The sequence below is a fragment of the Anomalospiza imberbis genome, chromosome 13 (genome assembly GCF_031753505.1).
Source record: "Anomalospiza imberbis isolate Cuckoo-Finch-1a 21T00152 chromosome 13, ASM3175350v1, whole genome shotgun sequence".
Taxonomy (NCBI): domain Eukaryota; kingdom Metazoa; phylum Chordata; class Aves; order Passeriformes; family Viduidae; genus Anomalospiza; species Anomalospiza imberbis.
In genome coordinates, this window is record NC_089693.1 from 18490213 (window position 1) to 18511590 (window position 21378).

The 21378-nt window shown below is 59.5% G+C and overlaps 2 protein-coding genes and 1 long non-coding RNA gene across 6 annotated transcripts; 2 read left to right on the forward strand and 1 right to left on the reverse strand.

Annotated features, from left to right (window-relative positions):
* Positions 1-689: 689 nt before the first annotated feature.
* On the forward strand, positions 690-13820 carry CD276 (CD276 molecule). Of its 4 annotated transcripts, none has more exons than XR_011003891.1 (8): positions 696-745; positions 6869-6980; positions 8903-9253; positions 9967-10263; positions 11328-11463; positions 12142-12183; positions 12940-12975; positions 13640-13742. XR_011003891.1 is itself a non-coding variant. In XM_068204340.1 (8 exons), exons 2-8 carry the CDS (start codon positions 6941-6943, stop codon positions 13660-13662), a joined length of 930 nt encoding a protein of 309 aa, XP_068060441.1. In that variant the 5' UTR covers positions 696-745; positions 6869-6940; the 3' UTR covers positions 13663-13791. The 4 variants fall into 4 exon arrangements, 3 of the variants coding, with proteins under 3 accessions (XP_068060440.1, XP_068060442.1, XP_068060441.1); XM_068204340.1 differs by having other exon boundaries at positions 11323-11463; positions 13640-13791; XM_068204339.1 differs by lacking the exon at positions 12142-12183 and having other exon boundaries at positions 690-745; positions 13640-13820.
* A 381-nt stretch (positions 13821-14201) lies between these two features.
* On the forward strand, positions 14202-14668 carry LOC137482125 (uncharacterized). The gene is made up of 2 exons (XR_011003897.1): positions 14202-14574; positions 14608-14668. It is a non-coding gene; the product is annotated as an uncharacterized lncRNA (long non-coding RNA).
* A 1756-nt stretch (positions 14669-16424) lies between these two features.
* On the reverse strand, positions 16425-21366 carry INSYN1 (inhibitory synaptic factor 1). Its single transcript, XM_068204342.1, has 2 exons — positions 21068-21366; positions 16425-17178 (listed from the first exon to the last, which is right to left on the reverse strand). The coding sequence occupies exons 1-2, from the start codon at positions 21281-21283 to the stop codon at positions 16543-16545; spliced, it is 852 nt and encodes a 283-aa protein (XP_068060443.1). The 5' UTR covers positions 21284-21366; the 3' UTR covers positions 16425-16542.
* Between the last annotated feature and the right edge of the window lie 12 nt (positions 21367-21378).

Here is a 21378-nt window from a genome sequence, read left to right on the forward strand (position 1 = left end):
GCTCCCTGTCCCATTCCCGGCTCCCCAATCCCCTCGCTCCCGGTCCCATTCCCGGCTCCCCAATCCCCTCGCTCCCGGTCCCTCTCCAGGCTCCCCAATCCCCTCGCTCCCTGCCCCATTCCCGGCTCCCCAATCCCCTCGCTCCCTGTCCCATTCCCGGCTCCCCAATCCCCTCGCTCCCTGTCCCATTCCCGGCTCCCCAATCCCCTCGCTCCCGGTCCCTCTCCAGGCTCCCCAATCCCCTCGCTCCCGGTCCCTCTCGAGGCTCCCCAATCCCCTCGCTCCCGGTCCCATTCCCGGCTCCCCAATCCCCTCGCTCCCTGTCCCATTCCCGGCTCCCCAATCCCCTTGCTCCCTGTCCCTCTCCAGGCTCCCCAATCCCCTCGCTCTCTGTCCCATTCCCGGCTCCCCAATCCCCTCGCTCCCGGTCCCATTCCCGGCTCCCCAATCCCCTCGCTCCCGGTCCCTCTCCAGGCTCCCCAATCCCCTCGCTCTCTGTCCCATTCCCGGCTCCCCAATCCCCTCGCTCCCGGTCCCATTCCCGGCTCCCCAATCCCCTCGCTCCCGGTCCCTCTCCAGGCTCCCCAATCCCCTCGCTCCCGGTCCCTCTCCAGGCTCCCCAATCCCCTCGCTCCCGGTCCCTCTCCAGGCTCCTCCCGCGCCGTTCCCGGCAGGAAGCGGCCGCAGCCAATCGTGCCGGGGCCGCCGCCCGCCGCCCGCGCTGCCTCCGCCGCGGGCCCGGTGAGTGCCGGGGCGGCCCGGGGGGCTCGTGGGGCGCGGCTCCGGTCGGGGTCCGGCCGGAGCGGGGCGGCTGCAGCCGCGGGGGAGCTGCGGGGCCGCCCCGCTCCGCCGCCCCTCCCGCGGGCCGCGGCTCGGCGCCGGGCGGGGTTCCGGGCCGGACGGGGGGAGAAACGGAGCGAGGGAAGGAGCGAGGAATGAATGGGCCCCCCCCGGGCCGGGGCGGGCGGGGCCGCGGCGTTCGGGGAGCCCCGCGGGGGTTGGGGGGCTGCGGGGGTCCCCCCGGCCCGGTGCGGGGGTGGGTGCATGGAGGGTGGCACCCCGGGATGCTTGGAAATCCCGCTGGAAGCGCCCTCTTGGGTATCCGGGGCTGAACGCGCCCCGCGGTCCCGGGAGGAAGGGCTGGTTCCCCTTTTCCCCGCCGAGACAACGGAGAACCCGCCCGGCCTTCCTCCGGGCCACGGGGGCATCCCCAATCCCACTCCCTTCCTCCCGGCAAGGATCAACCCGAGTCCTCGTCCCTTCCTCCTTCCCGGTATTGCACCCCAAATCCTGGTCCCTTCCTTCTGTCAAGTATTGCACCCCAAATCCTCGTCCCTTCCTCCTCCCAGTATCACCCCAAATCCTCGTCCCTTCCTCCTCCCAGTATCACCCCAAATCCTCATCCCTTCCTCCTCCCAGTATCACCCCAAATCCTCATCCCTTCCTCCTCCCAGTATCACCCCAAATCCTCGTCCCTTCCTCCTCCCAGTATCACCCCAAATCCTCATCCCTTCCTCCTCCCAGTATCACCCCAAATCCTCATCCCTTCCTCCTCCCAGTATCACACCAAATCCTCGTCCCTTCCTCTTCCCAGTATCACCCCAAATCCTCGTCCCTTCCTCCTCCCAGTATCACCCCAAATCTTCATCCCTTCCTTCTGTTAAGTATTGTTCCCCAAATCCTCACCCCTTCCTCTTTCCCAGTACCACCCCAAATCCCTTCCTCCGCCCAGTGTCACCCCAAATCCTCACCCCTTCCTCCTTCCCAGTATCACCCCAAATCCTCATCCCTTCCTTCTGTTAAGTATTGTTCCCCAAATCCTCATCCCTTCCTCTTTCCCAGTATCACCCCAAATCCCTTCCTCCGCCCAGTATCACCCCAAATCCTCACCCCTTCCTTCTTCCCAGTATCACCCCAAATCTCTTCCTCCTCCCAGTATCACCCCAAATCCTCACCCCTTCCTTCTTCCCAGTATCACCCCAAATCTCTTCCTCTGCCCAGTATCACCCCAAATCCTCACCCCTTCCTTCTTCCCAGTATCACCCCAAATCTCTTCCTCCTCCCAGTATCACCCCAAATCTTTTCCTCCACCCAGTATCACCCCAAATCCTCATCCCTTTTTCCTGCCAGGTGTCACCCTGAATCCTTGTCCCTTCCTAACCCCAAAAACCACACCCCGAAGCCCCAGTGGGATTTGGGGGCTGTGTCCTGCCTTTGCACACCCCATCCCCACAGAGTCCCACGTGAGGCATTGCTGCTGCACGCCCACAACTTGAGCGGGACCTAAAAATAGTCCTGAGCAGAGCCTGGCTCTTGGCTCCAGGAGAGGGGCAGAGGGGGGCCGACCCAGGCACCCCAATAATTTAAAAAATTTTACTTAGTTGACTACTTGTAAAATAATGTTTCTTTAGTTCGCTTAGGGAGAGAAGTCTTTCTTGTTGATGTTATGGAGACTTTTTTGCGAGGCAGGAAAACAGTTCTCTCGTAGCAGCTGCTCAGGGAGATTTGTTATCCCGAAGCCCCTCTTATTTTCTACAAGCCTCCCCACAGTTTATTTATGGGGTATTGTTTTAAAGGTAAAATTCTCATTATCTATCTCTAAAATCATCTTCATCTCTGGGAACAGAGATCTTTATCTTTTTCTTCCTGGGGGCTCAGGGTCTCATCACGCTTTTCTTTTTCCCTGTTTAAACTTTTCACGGGATCACAGCTACTTTAACTTCTCTTTACTTTAGTGTGGAGGCCTTTGCTCAATATTCATTTGAACCCTTCATCTCCACGTAGTTTCACGTGTTATAGGGAAAAAGAGTCTTTTTCTCCGTGGCTGACAAGAGGATTTCAGCTCTAAGATCAAGGCGACTCCTCCTCCCTCCCATTTGGGACTTCTTTTTCATCGATTTCGATGTCTTCAATGCTGTTCCTTTACATGTTTACGTCTCGTTCCTTTCTCTCACTCGGGGGAGGATTGAGGCACTGAAAGGGTTAACATCATGCCTGGGCTTTGCAAATCCTGACCCGGCTGGGGCTGGGATGGAGCTGGGCTGGGAGGGGAGGATTTCTCCCTGGAAGGACCCGGAGGTGTTCCCTTGGCACCTCAGGGATCATAAAAAGCCAGGGAAGGGCTGAGGTGTGCCTCTGGGGCATTTCGTTATTCCTTGGCTTTCCGGAAGGAAGTTCCTGTGGGATTCCCGATATCCCGATTTGAGCTCTTGGGGATCCCGCCGCAGGCTTGGGGAAACTGAGTCACGGCGCGGCGGCTGCAGCAGGAGGGTTGGGGACACGGCTGTCCCCTTCCCGGGACCCCCTGAGCCGGCCTGGCAGGAGCCGTAGGGTCCCCAAGGCTGGAGGAGAGGATTTGTTCAACACCCCAGGAAAAGGGGAGGGTTCCGAGGGGATGAGTCGGGGTTTCCCTCCCCCCCCCATCGCCCTTTCCCTCCTCCCGGCTGCCCGGGACGGCTCCGGTTGGGAAAAGTTTGGGACAGGGCTCGCGAGAAATCCCGGAGCGTTCTTTGTCTGGTGCTCGGGAAGGAAGGAGAGAGGAAGCGCTCTTGGGGTAGAAACGAACCTCAGTTTCCCCATTCGCTGTGCCTCAGTGTCATCTTGTGCCTCATTTTCCACTTTGTGCCTCAGTTTCCCCCATTCCCTGGGCACCAGTTTCCCCTTGTGCCTCAGTTTCCCCCATTACCTGTGCACCAGTTTCCCTATTCCCTTTACCCGTTTCCTCCTTGTGCCTCAGTTTCCCCCAGTCCCTGTGCCTCAGTTTCATCTTGTGCCTCAGTTTCCCCCATACCTGTTTCCCTTGTGCCTCAATTCCTCCCATTCCCTGTGCCTCAGTTTCCCCCTGTGCCTCAGTTTCCCCCATTCCCTGTGCCTCAGTTTCCCCCTGTGCCTCAGTTTCCCCCATTCCCTGTGCCTCAGTTTCCCCCATGCCCTGTACCTCAGTTTCCCCCTTTGTACCTCAGTTTCCCCTCGTGCCTCAGTTTCCCCCGTGGGAGCTGAGCTGAGCCGCCCTTTGGCGCTGCCGTTTTCCCAGTTAAAGGGGATTTAGGGAACGAGGCTGAAGTTGTTCCCGCTGCACCCCAGGAAAGCCGTGCCGTGACCCCACAGGGGTGGCAGTGGCAGTACCAGGGGCTCCGGGCAGAGACCCTGGCATGGGATGGGACAGAGAGGGGACAGGGACAGGACACGCTGGGATGGGATGTGCTGGCACAGGGAGGGGACACAGCGGGACCCGGGGATGGGCTGGGATGGGATGGGCTGGGATGGGATGGGACAGAGGGGACACGGAGGGGACACGGCGGGACCCGGGGATGGGATGGGATGGGATGGGATGGGATGGGATGGGATGGGATGGGACAGAGGGGACACGGAGGGGACACGGCGGGACCCGGGGGATGGGATGGGATGGGATGGGACAGAGGGGACACGGCGGGACCCGAGGATGGGCTGGGATGGGATGGGACAGAGGGGACACGGAGGGGACACAGCGGGACCCGGGGATGGGATGGGATGGGATGGGATGGGATGGGATGGGACAGAGGGGACACGGAGGGGACACAGCGGGACCCGGGGATGGGATGGGATGGGATGGGATGGGACAGAGGGGACACGGAGGGGACACGGCGGGACCCGGGAATGGGATGGGATGGGATGGGATGGGACAGAGGGGACACGGAGGGGACACAGCGGGACCCGGGGATGGGCTGGGATGGGATGGGACAGAGGGGACACGGCGGGACCCGAGGATGGGCTGGGATGGGATGGGACAGAGGGGACACGGAGGGGACACAGCGGGACCCGGGGATGGGATGGGATGGGATGGGATGGGATGGGACAGAGGGGACACGGAGGGGACACAGCGGGACCCGGGGATGGGATGGGATGGGATGGGATGGGACAGAGGGGACACGGAGGGGACACGGCGGGACCCGGGAATGGGATGGGATGGGATGGGATGGGACAGAGGGGACACGGAGGGGACACAGCGGGACCCGGGAATGGGATGGGATGGGATAGGATGGGCTGGGATGGGACAGAGGGGACACGGAGGGGACACGGCGGGACCCGGGGATGGGATGGGATGGGATGGGATGGGATGGGATGGGATGGGATAGGACAGAGGGGACACGGAGGGGACACAGCGGGACCCGGGGATGGGATGGGATGGGATGGGACAGAGGGGACACGGAGGGGACACGGCGGGACCCGGGAATGGGATGGGATGGGATAGGATGGGCTGGGATGGGACAGAGGGGACACGGAGGGGACACGGCGGGACCCGGGGATGGGATGGGATGGGATGGGATGGGATGGGATGGGACAGAGGGGACACGGAGGGGACACGGCGGGACCCGGGGATGGGATGGGATGGGATGGGATGGGATGGGATGGGATGGGATGGGACAGAGGGGACACGGAGGGGACACAGCGGGACCCGGGGATGGGCTGGGATGGGATGGGATGGGACAGAGGGGACACGGAGGGGACACAGCGGGACCCGGGGATGGGATGGGATGGGATGGGATGGGATGGGATGGGATGGGACAGAGGGGACACGGAGGGGACACGGCGGGACCCGGGAATGGGATGGGATGGGATGGGATGGGATGGGATGGGATGGGATGGGACAGAGGGGACACGGAGGGGACACGGCGGGACCCGGGGATGGGCTGGGCTGGGATGGGATAGGATGGGCTGGGATGGGACAGAGGGGACACGGAGGGGACACGGCGGGACCCGGGGATGGGCTGGCATGGCCCGGGGAGGGACCCGCGGTGGCGCCGCTGCCCGGAGCTCGTTGTCCCGCGGGCTCCTGGGGACTCCAGCGGCGCCGGGCGCTCCGCCCTCACGCTCACCCTCCCCGCGGCCCGCTCCGCTGCAATCCCTTCTCCCCGCATCCAGCCCGGAGCTGCTCCCGCCTCGCCGCGGGCAGGGATGAGCCCCGGAGCTGCCGGCAGCCCGCAGCCCCTGTCCCTTGGAGCTGCTCCCGCTGGGCTGGCAGCTAAATCCCGGCCCCTGGGAGCGCCTCTTGGAGCACGGCGCTGGAGCGGGCGGGGAATGCAGGGAACAGCTGGGGAAGGGAAGGGAAGGGAAGGGAAGGGAAGGGAAGGGAAGGGAAGGGAAGGGAAGGGAAGGGAAGGGAAGGGAAGGGAAGGGAAGGGAAGGGAAGGGAAGGGAAGGGAAGGGAAGGGAAGGGAAGGGAAGGGAAGGGAAGGGAAGGGAAGGGAAGGGAAGGGAAGGGAAGGGAAGGGAAGGGAAGGGAAGGGAAGGGAAGGGAAGGGAAGGGAAGGGAAGGGAAGGGAAGGGGCTCACGTGGCTTCCATGAGGCACAGCTGCCATCTCTGGAGCTGCTGCTGGCGCTGCCAGTGCTGGGAATGCAGCATTCCCTCGGGCCGTGCCAGGCTGGAGCTGAGCCCCTTCCCGTGGTGTCTGATGGGGTAGTGGCAGTACCAGGGTCCCTGGGAATGGCTGCCCTGGGATACTCAGGGTCCCTGGGAATGGCTGCCCTGGGATACTCAGGATCCCTGGGAATGGCTGCCCTGGCATCCCCGGGAATGGCTGGTGTGGGATCCCCAGGATCCCCGGGAATGACTGCCATGGGATCCCTGGGATCCCCAGAAATGGCTGGTGTGGCATCCCCAGGAAAGGCTGGTGTGGGATCCCTGGGACCGGCTGGTGTGGGATCCCTGGGAATGACTGGCAAGGAATCCCTGGGAATGCCATGGGATCCCTGGGAATGGCTGCCAAGAGATCCCTGGGAATACCATGGGATCCCTGGGAATGTCTGGTGTGGGATCCCAGCCTGGTTCCCTTCCCTTGCTCCATGTCCTTCCTTCCCAGCGTTTCTTTGTGTTTTCCCCCAGCTCAGGCTTCCCAGAGAGGATCCTCCCGCCAGGATTCCCGCTCCTGCTCCCTCATCCCAACTTTTCCCGTGCCAAGGATGCCCTTCCCGCTGCTCATCCTGGCGCTGGGCCTGGCAGGTGAGTGGGGCTGGTGGCACTGCCCCGCAGGAGATGTCCCCAGTGCCACCCGCATCCCGACAGAGCCGTGCCCCAAGGTGGCATCTCCCACCGGGCGTTTCTCCTGGATTGGTGCTCCGTGGGGTGACAGCCTCGGGTGGCATCTCCTGGCAGGGGACACTGCCAGCTCCTAGCAGGGGACAGCTCCTTCCCGCCACGGGATCACTCAGTCCTGGTGGATCCCCCTTCAGGAACGCTGTTGGCAGTGCCACCGCAGTTCAGCCAGGCTGGCTCCTGGTGTTTATTGTGATCCGAGGAGCCGAGGTGCTCGGGATGTGTCCGGAGCCCCCTCCATGCCCGTCTGCGGCCTGGCACGGCTCCTGCCCACCCTCCTCATCCTCCCAGCACGGGGTCTTCCCCAAAATTCCCTGTGCCATCCCTGCCCTCATCACCTCATGGGATGTATTGGCCATGGGAAGGGGCTGGAACTGTGCCAGGGCACTGGGATGGGGCTGGAATCTTTGCATGGCACTGGGATGGGGCTGGAATTGTGCCAGGGCACTGGGATGGGGCGGAATCTTTGCATGGCACTGGGATGGGGCTGGAATTGTGCCAGGGCACTGGGATGGGGCTGGAATCTTTGCATGGCACTGGGATGGGACTGGAACTGTGCCAGGGCACTGGGATGGGGCTGGAATCTTTGCATGGCACTGGGATGGGGCTGGAATTGTGCCAGGGCACTGGGATGGGGCTGGAATCATTGCATGGCACTGGGATGGGACTGGAACTGTGCCAGGGCACTGGGATGGGGCTGGAATCATTGCATGGCACTGGGATGGGGCAGGAATTGTGCCAGGGCACTGGGATGGGGCTGGAATCATTCCCATGGCACTGGGATGGGGCTGGAATCATTCCCATGGCACTGGGATGAGCTGGAATCGTGCCAGGGCACTGGGATGAGCTGGATCATTCCCATGGCACTGGGATGGGATGGGGCTGGAATCATTCCCATGGCACTGGGATGAGCTGGAATCGTGCCAGGGCACTGGGATGAGCTGGATCATTCCCATGGCACTGGGATGGGGCTGGAATCATTCCCATGGCACTGGGATGGGGCTGGAATCATTCCCATGGCACTGGGATGAGCTGGAATCGTGCCAGGGCACTGGGATGGGGCTGGATCATTCCCATGGCACTGGGATGAGCTGGAATTGTGCTGTGCCACTCCGGCTGGCACCGTGCTGGAGCACTGGTGCCACCTAGTGCTGCCAGGCTGGCTAGGGCTGGCTTCTGGGGACCGTGTCCCCACCGCTGACACCCGCCATCCTGTCCCTGTGGGGACAATCCGGGCTCCGTGTCCCAGAGCAGGTTTGGGTGCCCATGGCTGCTCCTGGCAGTTCCTGGCAGCCAAAGGTGCCCCAGTTTGGTGCTGGATGTGGGACTGTCCCCATTCCATCAGGGTGGCATGGCTGGGGACAGTCCTGAGATGCCACCTGCTCACATGTCCCTCCCATGTGTCCCTTCCATGGGCATCCCTCGGTTTTCTTGGATGTTATCCAGGTTTGGGTGCTCCTGGCAGCTGAAGGTGCCTCTGGTTTGTGTGGGATTGTTCCCCTTCCATGAGGGTGGCACGGCTGGGGACAGTCCTGAGATGCCACCTGCCCAGGTGTCCCTCCCATGGGCTTGCTTGGGCGTTATCCACATTTGGGTGCCCGTGACTGCTCCTGGCAGCTGAAGGTGCCCCAGTGTGGGGCTGGATGTGGGACTGTCCCCCTTCCAGCAGGGTGGCATGGCCGGTGACAATCCTGAGACGCCACCTGCCCACGTGTCCCTCCCACAGGCGGGAGGGAGGGATTTTCTAGATTTTCCCAGGCACCATCCAGGTGGGGAATCCAGCAGGTGCTCCTGCAGGTGTCACAGCGTGTCCCCGTGCCCTCCCGCAGGCGCCATGGAGATCCAGGTGCCGGAGGAGCCCGTGGTGGCCCTGTTTGGCCACGACGCCACCCTGCTCTGCTCCTTCTCACCCGAGGCCAACTTCAGCGTGGCCGAGCTGAGCCTCATCTGGCAGCTGACGGACACCAAGCGCCTGGTGCACGGCTTCTCCGGGGGCCGCGACCGCCTGCAGGACCAGGGCCAGGGCTACGCCAACCGCACCGCGCTCTTCTACGACCAGCTGGCCCAGGGCAACGTGTCCCTGCTGCTGCGGCGCGTGCGCATCTCCGACGAGGGCAGCTTCACCTGCTTCGTGCGCGTGCGCGACTACGACAGCGCCGCCGTCACGCTGCAGGTGGCAGGTGAGCGCCCCGAGGAGCAGGGTGGGTGTCCGATGAGACCAGGCACCGACGGCTGTGCCTCCCCAAAATATTCCCTGGGCAGCGCCATCCGCTGAGGTTCCCGGCTGCGGCAGCAGTGACCCTCAGCTGAGGATGGGTTTAGCCCCATCCCAGTCCTGGCTGGCCCCGCTCCTGATCCCAATCCTCGCTCCTGTCACCCCTGTCCCACACAGCACCTCCCCAGAATGTTCCCTGGGCAGCACGATCCTCAGCCTCCTGCTGAGGCTCCTGGCTGTGGGGCCACCTCGGCCAGCTGAGGATGGGTTTGGCAGCTGGAAAAGCCCATCCCAATCCTGGGTGGCCCAGATCCCCATCCCAATCCCCACTCCGGTCCCCTGCTGTGCTTCCCCAAAATATTCCCTGAGCAGCGTGATCCATGCCCTGCCTCGATGGAGATGGGCCACTTCGGCCAGTGGGGACCCTCAGCTGAGGATGGGTTTAGCCCAGGGCTGGCTGACCCAGCTCCCCATCCCAATCCTCACTCCAGTCCCCCCTTGTCCCCCACAGCACCTCCCTAAAATATTCCCTGGGCAGCGTGATCCATGCCCTGCTGAGGTTCCTGGTTGTAGGGCCACCTTGGCCATTGGGGACCCTCAGCTGAGGATGGGTTTAGCCCCATCCCAGACCTGGCTGGCCCCATTCCTGATCCCAATCCTTGCTCCTGTCCCCCACAGCTCCCTACTCCAAGCCCAGCGTGCACCTGGAGCCCAGCAAGGACCTGAAGCCGGGCGACGTGGCCGTGGTGACATGCCACGCGTCCCATGGCTACCCCGAGGCCAGCGTGCTGTGGCAGGACAGCCAGGGTGCCAACCTGACGGCCAACGTCACCACGTGGCAGGTGGCCAACGAGGAGGGGCTCTTCGAGGTGCGCAGCGTCCTGCGCGTGCTGGTGGAGCCCAGCGTCACCTACTCGTGCCTGGTGCTCAACACCGCACTGCACCAGCACGGCCACGCCTCTGTCACCATCACGGGTGAGCCCGGGGCCAGGGACATGGCACTGCCACCCAGAGCCAGCCAGGAGGGCTGGGGGAGGTGACACCGGTGGCACCCCGGAGGGCTGGGGGAGGTGGCACCGGTGGCACCCCGGAGGGCTGGGGGAGGTGGCACCGGTGGCACCCCGGAGGGCTGGGGGAGGTGGCACCGGTGGCACCCCGGAGGGCTGGGGGAGGTGGCACCGGTGGCACCCCGGAGGGCTGGGGGAGGTGGCACCGGTGGCACCCTGGAGGGCTGGGGGAGGTGGCACCGGTGGCACCCCAGAGGGCTGGGGGAGGTGGCACTGGCGTGCCACAGCCGTGGCTGTCCCTGGATGGATCCCTGGCAGTGCCCCAGGCTGGACACCGGGGCTTGGCCTGGGACCCTCCCGGAGAGGTGGCACTGCCTATGGCAGGGGTGGCACCAGCTGACCTTTAGGTGCTCCATGGAGACATTCCCCTGGCATGGCAGCTCCTGGGGGCTGGGTCATGATCCAGACTGGGTGTGGGGTCACCCTGGATCATCCTGGATGTGGGATCATCCTGGACGTGGGGTCAACCTGGATTTGGGGTCAACCTGGATCATTCTGGATGTGGGGTCACCCTGAATGTGGGGTCACCCTGGATCATCCTCGGATGTGGGATCATCCTGGATGTGGGGTCAGTCTGGATGTGGGGTCAATCTGGATGTGGGGTCACCCTGGATCATCCTGGATTTGGGGTCACCTTCAGTGTTGGATCATCCTGGGTGTGGGATCCCCTTAGATGTGGGATCACCTTGAATCATCCTGGATGTGGGATCATCCTCAGTGTTGGATCACCCAGGGTTTTGGGGCATCCTGGGTATTGGATCACCCTGGATATGGGATCACCCCGGATGTGGCGTCACGCCAGATGTGGGATCACCCCAGATGTGGGATCACCCCGGATATGGGGTCACCCCGGATATGGGATCACCCCAGATGTGGGATCACCCCGGATGTGGGGTCACCCTGAATATGGGATCACCCCAGCATTCCCGGGTGCTGATCCAGGCCCTTTTCCATCCCTCCCCGCAAGGCCAGCCCCTGGCATTCCCGGCGGTGGCCCTGTGGGTGACAGTGGCCCTGGCCGTGTGCGTGGTGGCCCTGCTGGGCGTGCTGGCCTTCGTGTGCCACCAGAAGATCCGGGAGAGCTGCCGGGAGGACGAGGAGCGCGCAGGTAAATCCCAGGAAGGGGCTGGGTGGCACCCCTGGCACCGGAGGGACACTGGGACATGGCACTGCCACGCGTGTCCCCTTCTCCCACAGCCATGCCTCCGGGATCCTTTCCCATGTCCCTCTCCCATTGTGGGCTGTATCCCACATTTTTATGGGGTGGTGTTTGACCAGAGGGGGATTTGTTCCCAAAAAAGCTCCCAGAACGCTTCTGCCACCCTCAGGAATGACCTTTTTTCCATGGATTTTGCTCCGTTTCTCTTGGAAATGACCTTTTTTCCATGGGTTTTCTCCATGGATTTGCTCCCAGTTTCCCTCAGGAATGACCTTTTTTCCATGGATTTTTTTCCATGGATTTTGCTCCCAATTTCTACTGGGAATTACCTTTTTTCCACGTTTTTTTTCCACTGGAGTTTGCTCCCAGGAACAGCAGCAGGGGATGGGATCCTCTCGGGATCCTGGTGGGCGCTGGAGGGAAGGAAGGGCATCCCAACTTGGGGTATCCCAAATTTTGGGGGATCCAGGGATCCCTCTCCAGGTGGTTTTTAACTGTCCCTCAGAGCTGCAGCTTTTCCCGCTGGGATTTTCGGGACTGTGCCACCCTGGAAAGGCCAGGATGCTCCAAGGGGCACCCCCAGAATCCCAGGAATGGGGTTCCCACCTCGGGATCCTTGTTTTCCAGGGCCAGAGGAGCGGGATGAGGAGGGGGAGGAGCCCAAGACAGGTGGGTGCCCCATCCTGGGTCGGGGTGGCGCTCCGGGTGCTTGGCCCCTTCCCTATTCCCGATTTTCCAACAGCCCTGATCCCGGATAAACCTCCCCATTCCTTAATAAACCTCCACATTCCTCAATAAAATCTCCAAATTCCCAGATAAAATCTCCAAATTCCTGAATAAAACCTCCAAATTCCCAAATAAAACCTCCCAATTCCTTAATAAAATGTCAGAATTCCATAATAAACCTCCCCATTCCTTAATAAACCTCCCAATTCCTTAATAAAATGACAAAATTCCTGAATAAAACCTCCCAATTCCTTAATAAAATGTCAGAATTCCATAATAAACCTCCCCATTCCTTAATAAACCTCCCAATTCCTTAATAAAATGACAAAATTCCTGAATAAAACCTCCCAATTCCTTAATAAAATGACAAAATTCCTGAATAAAATCTCCCAGTTCCTTAATAAACCTCCCCATTCTTTGATAAAATCTCTCAATTCCTAAATAAACCTCCCCCTTCCTTAATAAAATGGCAGAATTCCCAAATAAAACCTCCGAATTCCATAATTTTCCAGCATCCAGCAGCTCCATGATGTTACTAGGGATTCTCTTTTCCACTGCCCCGGACCAAACCTTTGGAATTCTGCAGAGAAATTGGAAATGGGGGTCGCTTTTGGGGTTTATCCCCAAAAAAGGGATTTTGGAGCCGTTTCCTTTGGGAATGGGATGGGATTGACCACTGGATGTTTTCCCTTTTCCCAGCTCTGCAGCTGCTGGAAAACACGGAGAGCAGAGAGGGTGAGTGGACGTTTCTGGCAAATCTGGGATAATACCCCTTTTCTCCCAAAAATCCACGCAGGAAATGTTCATCGGGTTTGGGGGGGATTTTTCCTTTCCTATTTTCAGTTTCCCACGGGTTTTCCATCAGTTTTTCCCAGATTATGGTTTTCCATTTCCTGTTTTCCCAGTTTTTCACGGTTTTTCCCAGTTTCTCCTGGCATCCAGCAGCTCCTGCATCCCTCAACCCTTTTTCCCAGCTGCTCTGGGATGGGGAGAAGCCTCCCCACACCCAACCCTGGAAGGAATTTGGGTTTTTTTGGGGGTTTCCATGGGTTTTCTGGGATGGTGGGAATTGCTGGTGTTGGAAAAGGATCCAGAGTTTTCCCAGCCTGGAAAAGGATCCAGAGATTTCCAAGTGTGGAAAATGATCCAGGGATTTCCTAACCATGAAGAAGATCCAGAGTTTTCCAAGCTGTGGACCAACTAATCCATTTATTAATTTATCAATTCATTAATTCATCGATTTATTAATTCATTCATCCACTAATTCATTAATTTAGTGATTAATTTATTTACCCATTTGTTAATTTATTAATCCGTTAATCCATTAATCTATCGCTTTATCGATCCCATCCCGGGAGTTCCCTTTCCTGTGCCGATGTTCTGCCTTCCCCCTGCCCAGGTCGGGAGCAGGAGATCGATTGACGGCAGCGGGCCTGGAGCCCGGCCCCGCCCGCGTGTCCCCAGCGAGCGGCGACACCCCCGGGGCGGCGACACCCCCGGGGCGGCGACACCCCCGGGGCGGCGACACCCCCGGGGCAGTGACACCCCCGGGGCAGTGACACCCCCAGGGGGTGGTGACACCCCCGGGGCAGTGACAGCTCCCGGCTGGTGACACCCCCGGGGCAGTGACACCCCCGGGGCGGCGACACCCCCAGGGGGAGGTGACACCCCCGGGGCAGTGACACCTCCAGGCTGGTGACACCTCCAGGCTGGTGACACCTCCAGGCTAGTGGCACCTCCAGGCTGGTGACACCCCCGGGGCAGTGACACCCCCGGGGCAGTGACACCCCTGGGGTGCCCCAGAGGGAGGACCCGGTTCTGACACCTCCCCCATCCCATTCCCGTTCCCTGCTCCTGTCCTTCCCGGGAAAGCTGGGGTGAGGATCTGTCCGGTGTCCCTCTGAGTGTCCCCGTGTCCATCCTGGGGTGGACATTTCCCGTTCCCTGCTCCGGGGCTGTCCCGGGCGCCTTTCCCTGCCCTTGCTGAGCCTGGAGGCTCAGGAATACCAGCCGGAGTATGGGGGGCTCTGGGAGTCCCTTCCCCACGCTCCTTTTCCTGCTCCAGGAGTCCCTCTGGGCTCGTCCTGGCCTTAAACGCTGGATCCCGGTGGGGTTTGTCCCTCCGGGAATGATCCTGGGCCGTTTTTGGGAAGGGGGCACCCGCTGGCCGGGTGAGGTCCTGCCGTGGGGACACCTCTGGGGACATCCCCAGCTCGTCATTCCCGTGGGACTGGGGGCTCCGGGCGCATCCCGGGGTCCCCCCAGCACCGTCGGGGACATGGGGACACCTCGAGTGCTGCTGGAGCATCCCTGTCCCTCTCCAGAGCGCGGGAAGTGCCCGAGGGCTCCTTGGGTCGAGTCCTTTAGAATCCGGGATCTGGAGGGTTTCTCGTGCCTTCACAAATAAACTTGGGATCGTGTCGGTCGATCCTTCCCGGCTCCTTGTGTGCTATGGGGTTTGGTCGGGAACGGTGTAAGGGTCGGGATTCCCGGAGGAAAAGATTCCCGGGGCCTGCTGGAGCCCCGGTGTGAGGAGGAAAATCCCCCAGGGACACCAAGCTGGCTCCCGGATTAAATCCCACTGCTGAGATGGGGTGGGAATTCCTGGGGGACCCTCCCGCTGTGGGGGATGGTTTTTGGATGTCCTTCCCCGAGCTCTGCATCCCGATGGGAGAACATTCCCAAAATCCAGCCTGGGAGAAGAGAGGCTCCGCCCCTAACAGCCACACCCATATGGCCACAGCCATATGGCCGCAGCCATGTGGGCACACCCATGGAGCCACGCCCTTACAGCCACACCCATATGGCCGCGCCCTCGGATCCCCTCTTTGCCCGCTCCTGGTGCTCCCTGGGGCCCTCTTTCAGGGGCTGTGGGAAGCCCCCATGGGGCCATCTTGGCCAGCCGTGGGGCCATCTTGGCCAGCTGTAGGGCCATTGGGGCCAGCCAGGCCCCCCTCGCCCTCCCGACTGCGGCCCGCGAGGCTGTCCCTGCCCCCGGATCCCGCCTGGAGCTGGGGACATGCCGAGCCCACTCCGGGCCGGGCTGGCGCTCCGGGCTCTGCCCGCCATGCCCGGTGTTCCTGCGGGCAGCCGGGCAAACAGAGCTGGGATATTCCCGCAGGAACCCAGGATGCTCCCAGGCTGGTCCTCCCCAGTATTCCCGAAAAATAAAATATCAATTGGATCCAACAAGATCTGGGGGAAAAGCTCGTTTGCCCCTGCTTGGACTGGGGTCGCATTGAGCGGAATTCCGTACATCCCTCGGTCCCGGCTCCAGGATGACACCTGGAAAAGCTCTGGAATGCAGCTCCTCCCACTTGGATTGACAATTGGCAGCCGAGGTCACGTTTTTGGCTTGGAAAATCCTTGGAAAAGCCTTGTGCCAGGAATGCTCCGTGATGGAAATGTGTCCCTGCGGGACAAGGCGCCAGCGGGAAGGACACGGGAACATTGTCCAGGGAGCAGCTGCTGCTCTGACCCCTTTGGATACCTCGGAAAAATGCACAGGGTGGATTTGGAGCTCCAGATTCCTTTGTTTCCCAGAGCAGGACCTGATTTCTTTCCCTGAAAAATCGGCATTTGGAGGTGGAAAAGCAGGATTAGGGAGCTCAGGAAAAGTGGGCTTCCCAGCATTTTCAGGTGGATGCAGGACTCGGGGTAAGGGATATTTCCGCCAGAAAAGTTGGGAATTGAGGGGGGAGGAGTTCCCAAGGCCAGGTTCTCGATCCTGGGGGTTTTGGTGATCCCCTTGTTGTTCCTCTCGGAGTTGGGAAAGACATTCCAGTGACATTCCGGTGACATCCCAGGGACATCCTGGAGCCATCCTGAGTCCCCTCAGCCAGAATAGTCCAACCCCACTGATTTTTCCCTAAACCAAACAGGGATAAGGCATCCCAGAGAAGGGAATTTCCCCCTCCCCGATCCAGCCACCCCCTCCAGCATTCCCACATCCCAATCCCTGCGCCATTCGCACTGTCCAGAATGGAGACCAGCCCCTTCTGGCACATCCGTGTCGTGGTCGGGATTTCTCCGTGCTGGTTGATTTATCGATTTATTGAAGGATATGATTTATATCCTTCTGTCCATTAAAAAAGAGGCATTTAAAATTCCCTGAGACTGGAAAACCATCGGGATATCGGGATATCAAGATATTGGGATATTTGTTGCCACCTTCTTACTCGCCGTTTATGAGGAGTACAGATTTATTGAAATATATATTTATATTTATATATAGATCTTTTCCAGCCCCTTTCCCAGGGATTTTCCCCCACCCCCAAACCCTTCCCAAATCCGGATCCGGGCTCAGTTTTTGTTGGGAATTCTCTGCCTGACCGGGACGTACGGCAGCAACGTCTGCGTGCTCTTATCGGCCACGGTCTGGGTGCTGCTGTTCCTCGTGGCCCTGCGGATCGGGATCACGCCCGGGTTCCTCAGGAGCTGCTCCCGAGGCCCCTTCCTGGCGGGATCGTCAGGAATGTCGGCGCCGTCGTCGGCATCGCTGTCATCGTCGCAGCACAGGGCGTGGTAGAGCACCTTGTCACTGAAGCGGACGCGTTCCCGTGTCCCCGCCGGCCGCTGGGCCGGGATTTTGGGAACAGCGGCGCTCCCGAAACATTCCTCACTGGAGGAATCCGGGGTCCCCCCGCCCCCGCGGGGGCCGTTGGCCATGGGGACCCCCCCGTTCATCAGCCGGGCCGGCGGCGGCCGCAGAGGCTCCGGGCAATCGCCGGGGTCCGAGGGTGTGGAGGCATCCAGGAAGGAGCAGAACTCCCAGCTGTCCGAGAGGACATCGGAGGCGGCGAAGTCCAGCGGGCCCAGCTCGAGGCTGGTGCCGCCCCGGTCGCTGCTGGACGTGCTGCTGGCCGTGGCTGGAGTCCAAGCGTCCGGCTCCAGGTCTAGTGCGAAATCCGACGTCAGGCGGTCAATCTGGGACACAACCTGCGGACAGAGAGATGGACACAGGGATGGATGGATGGATGGATGATTGATGGATGATTGATGGAGGATGGATGATGGATGGATGATGGATGGATGGATGGATGATGGATGGATGATTGATGGAGGATGGATGATGGATGGTGATGGATGGATGGATGATGGATGGATGATGCATGGATGGATGATGGATGGATGGATGGATGGATGGATGGATGGATGGATGATGGATGGATCCATGGATCCATGGATGGATGGATCCATGGATGGATCCATAGATGGATGGTCCCAAGTCTTGCCCTTGGATTTCTGCATTGTTGTCCCACCCCAAAACTTCCAGGTGAAATGGGATCCCTCCATCCCTCAAGCTTTGGCTTTGAAGCTTGTTGGGAATATCTCCAGGGAAGCCTGGAAATCAGAAGAACTCGTTTTTCCCCTTCCAGATCCCTTTTCCTTTTATTTTTTCTTCTCTTCTGGGAAAGAAAGAGCTGAACTTGAGAAGGAGAGGAAAAAAGGGATTTTCTGCCCTCTTCATTTTTGGGACAAGGAAAAATTGGGAAGAAGGCGAATACCCCATTACCAAATGGTTCTGCTGGAATGGGATCTTCCCTCTTCCCACTGGGAATTTTAGCACTGGGACAGGGCCAACATGTCCCTGTCTCCTGAAGTCCCTTCCCAGCCTCACCAAAGGGACTGGGATGGATCAGGAACAGCAGGAAGTGCCTCCCAATCCCAATCCCAGCTCCATCCTGGGATTGGTGCCACTCACGGCTGTCCCATCCCAGTCCTGTCCCTGTCCCACCTCAATCCCGTCCCCATCCCAGTCCTGCCCCACGCCAATCCTGTGCCCATCCTAGTCCTGTCCCTATCCCAGGATTGGTGTCACCCATGTCAATCCCAATGCCATCCCCATCCTGAGATTTCTGTCACTTTTGGCTGTCCCCATCCCAGTCCTGTCCCCATCCTGGGACTGGTGTCACTTGTGGCTGTCCTCATCCTGGGATTAGTGTCACTCCAAGCTATTTTTAGGATCATTCCCTATTTTAAGCCCGGGGTTAAATCCCTCGGCGACACTCGGCTCCCGTGGGGGATTAACACGGAAAGAAGGATTTGGGATTTGCTCCCCGCCTTTTCCTCCCTCACCGAGGCTGGCGGAGTTTTTCCAGCTTGGAGGGGGAAAAATCCCTCCAATTTCCTGGGAGTATCCCCAGGGATTCATCCCAAACCTTGTCATGTGTTTATAGGGGAAAAATCCCCCCGATTCCCCGGGAACATCCCCAGGGATTCATCTCAAATGTCCTTCCCTGATTTTAGGGGGAAAAATCCCCTGCAATTCCCAGGGGAAAAAATTCCCCCAGTTCCCTGGGAACATCCCCAGGGATTCATCCTGAACCGCCTTTCCTGCTTGTAGGGGACAAATTCCCAGGAAACTGGGAAGGATTCATCCCCACAAGCAGGGGAGGAGGTTTGGGATGAGGGAATTTGGGGGGAATTGTCCCCTCCAAGCACATGAGGGTGTTTGGGATTAATCCCTGGGGACATTCCCAGGGAACTGAGGGGATTTGTCACCTCCAAGCGGGGGATAAAGTTTGAGATGAGTCCCTGGTGCCAGCCATTAGCTTCCCAATAAAATCCCAGCTGGAATGTTCCCGCCCAGTTCAGGCAGACATGGGACAGCTGGAGCCCCATCCTTGTTTTTATGGGATTTTGGGAATTTTGGCTGCAGGCCAAGCTGGAGGTTCCTGCTGGGGGTTGGGATTGGTGGCTCCAGATCCCGGATTTTGGGCTGGGATCAGAAGGGTGGGATCTGATGGGATCAGAGAGTTGGGATATTGGGATCCTAAGGATTGGGATCTGATGGGTCAAAGGAATGGGATCTGATGAAATCAAGGGTTTGAGATAGAATGGGATCTGATGGAATCAAAGGATGGGATCCAATGGGATCAAAGGGGTGGGATCTGACAGGATCCAAGAGTGGGATCTGACAGGCCCTCCATCCCCACAGGGATTTGGGAAGAGGATTGGGAAGTGGATCTGAGCCTGGGATAGAGAGATCCAGGCCCGCACCTCACCAAGATTACTCCCAAAATCCCACAAACCCAGCTCCCAAATCCCCAAACCCACTCTCAAAATCCCTAAAGTGCAGCTCCCCAAAGTCCCCAAACCCACTCCCAAAATCCCCAAAACCCATTCCCAAAATCCCCCAAACCAATTCCCAAAGTCTCCAAAACCCAGCTCCTAAAATTCCCCAAACCCCGCTCCTAAATAATTCCCAGCCCTCTCCCAAAGCTGTTATTTTTGGGATGACAATCCCTGGATGTTCCTGAGCGTTCCCAGTCAATCCCCTATTGATCGCAACATTATTAGGGAATTTATTCCCACTGGGACCACCGGCAGGATTGTTCCAGGGAAAAGGCTGGGAGGGAACACCATTGATCCCATAGATCCCATTCCAGAAATTCCAGATGGGATAGGCCATTCCCATGGGAATTTTTGGGGTGTTTTGAATGGAGATTTGGGGATTTTTCCATCCAAGGATTTTAATAATTGTTTTCCCTGGCACAGAACGCACGGGAATGATGCTGGACACAAAGGGATGGGAAAAAAGCAGGAAAACCAGGAAAACAGGGATGTCTCAAGTCCAGGACACTTTGGTGGCCCTGAGGGGACCCCAATCTGTGATCCCACCTTGGCTCAGAGCCACCAGCCAGGGACATTCCAAAGATTCCATGGTGGCTCCATGGGGACACCCCAATGCCACAACTACCAGAACACTTTGGTGGCCCTGAGGGGACCTCAGTCCATGATCCCAAGCCAAGCACATTCCAAAGGCTCCATTACGGGACACCCCAATGTCACAAATCCAGGACACATTGGTGGCCCTGAGCAGAACTGGACACTGGGATGGACATTCCCCAATCCTCCATGGGGACACCCCAATGTCACAACTGCCGGGACATTTTGGTGGCCCTGAGAGACCTCAAGCCATGATCCCACCTCAGCTTGGAGCCACCAGCCAGGGATACCCAAGATTCCATGGTGGCTCCATGGGGACACCTCAATGTCACATCTGCCAGGACACTTTGGTGGCCTTGAGCAGAGGTGGCAGCAGGGATGGACATCCCAAAGGCTCCATTAGTGGACACCCCAATGCCACAAGTCCAGGACACTTTGGTGGCCCTGAGGGGACCCTAATCCATGATCCTGCCTTGGCTTGGAGCCACCAGCCAGGGACTCCCAAATTTCCTCCTCTTTTTTGGAAATCCACCTCAGGGATGCCTGAACCTTTGGAAGATTTCCTCTTTTTTGGAAATCCAGCTCAGGGATCCTGAATTTCCTCCTCTCTTTTGGAAATCTATCTCAAGGACTCCCAAATTTCCTCCTCCTTTTTGGAAATCCACCTCAGGGATGCCCAAATTTCCTCTTTTTTGGAAATCCACTTCAGGAACGCCTAAATTTCCTCCTCTCTTTTGGAAATCCACCTCAGGGACTCCCAAATTTCCTCCTTTTTTTTTTGGAAATCCAGCCCAGGGATGTCCAAATTTACTCCTCTCTGACACCCAAATTTCCTCCTCTCTTTTGGAAATTCACCTCGGGGACTCCCAAATTTCCTCCTCTCTTTTGGAAATCCATCTCAGGGATTCCAAAATTTCCTGCTGTTTTTTGGAAATCCAGCCCAGGGATGTCCAAATTTACTCCTCTCTGTCACCCGAATTCCCTCCTCTCTTTTGGAAATCCAGCTCAGGGACTCCTGAATTTCCTCCTCTCTTTTGGAAATCCACCGCAGGGGAAATCCCCCCCACCGGCGCTGCCACATCCCAAGCCGGGAACGAACAGACCCGGGCCAACCCCTTCCCTTTTTGGTCTCAACAGAATCCCGGGATTTTCCTACCTCGCGGAGCTCCTTGGCCACCTCCTTGAGCTCCCGCAGGATGCCCTCGAGCTGCCCGATCACCATCCTCATGCGGCCGCGGATGCGCTCCCGCTCTCCCTCGCCCTCGCTAGGGCCGCTGCCGGTGCCGGTGGCGGCGCCGGCGCTGCCGGTGCTGCCGGTGCCGCTGGCGGGCCGCTCCGTGCGCTGCGCATCCCGGCGGCTCCGCGAGTCCATCGTTCCCTAGGCGGCCGGGCCGGTGTCCATGCCGCTGCTCCCCGCCCGGCCCGGCCCGGGCAGCTCTCACCATCTTAACGCCGCCGCGGCTGCAC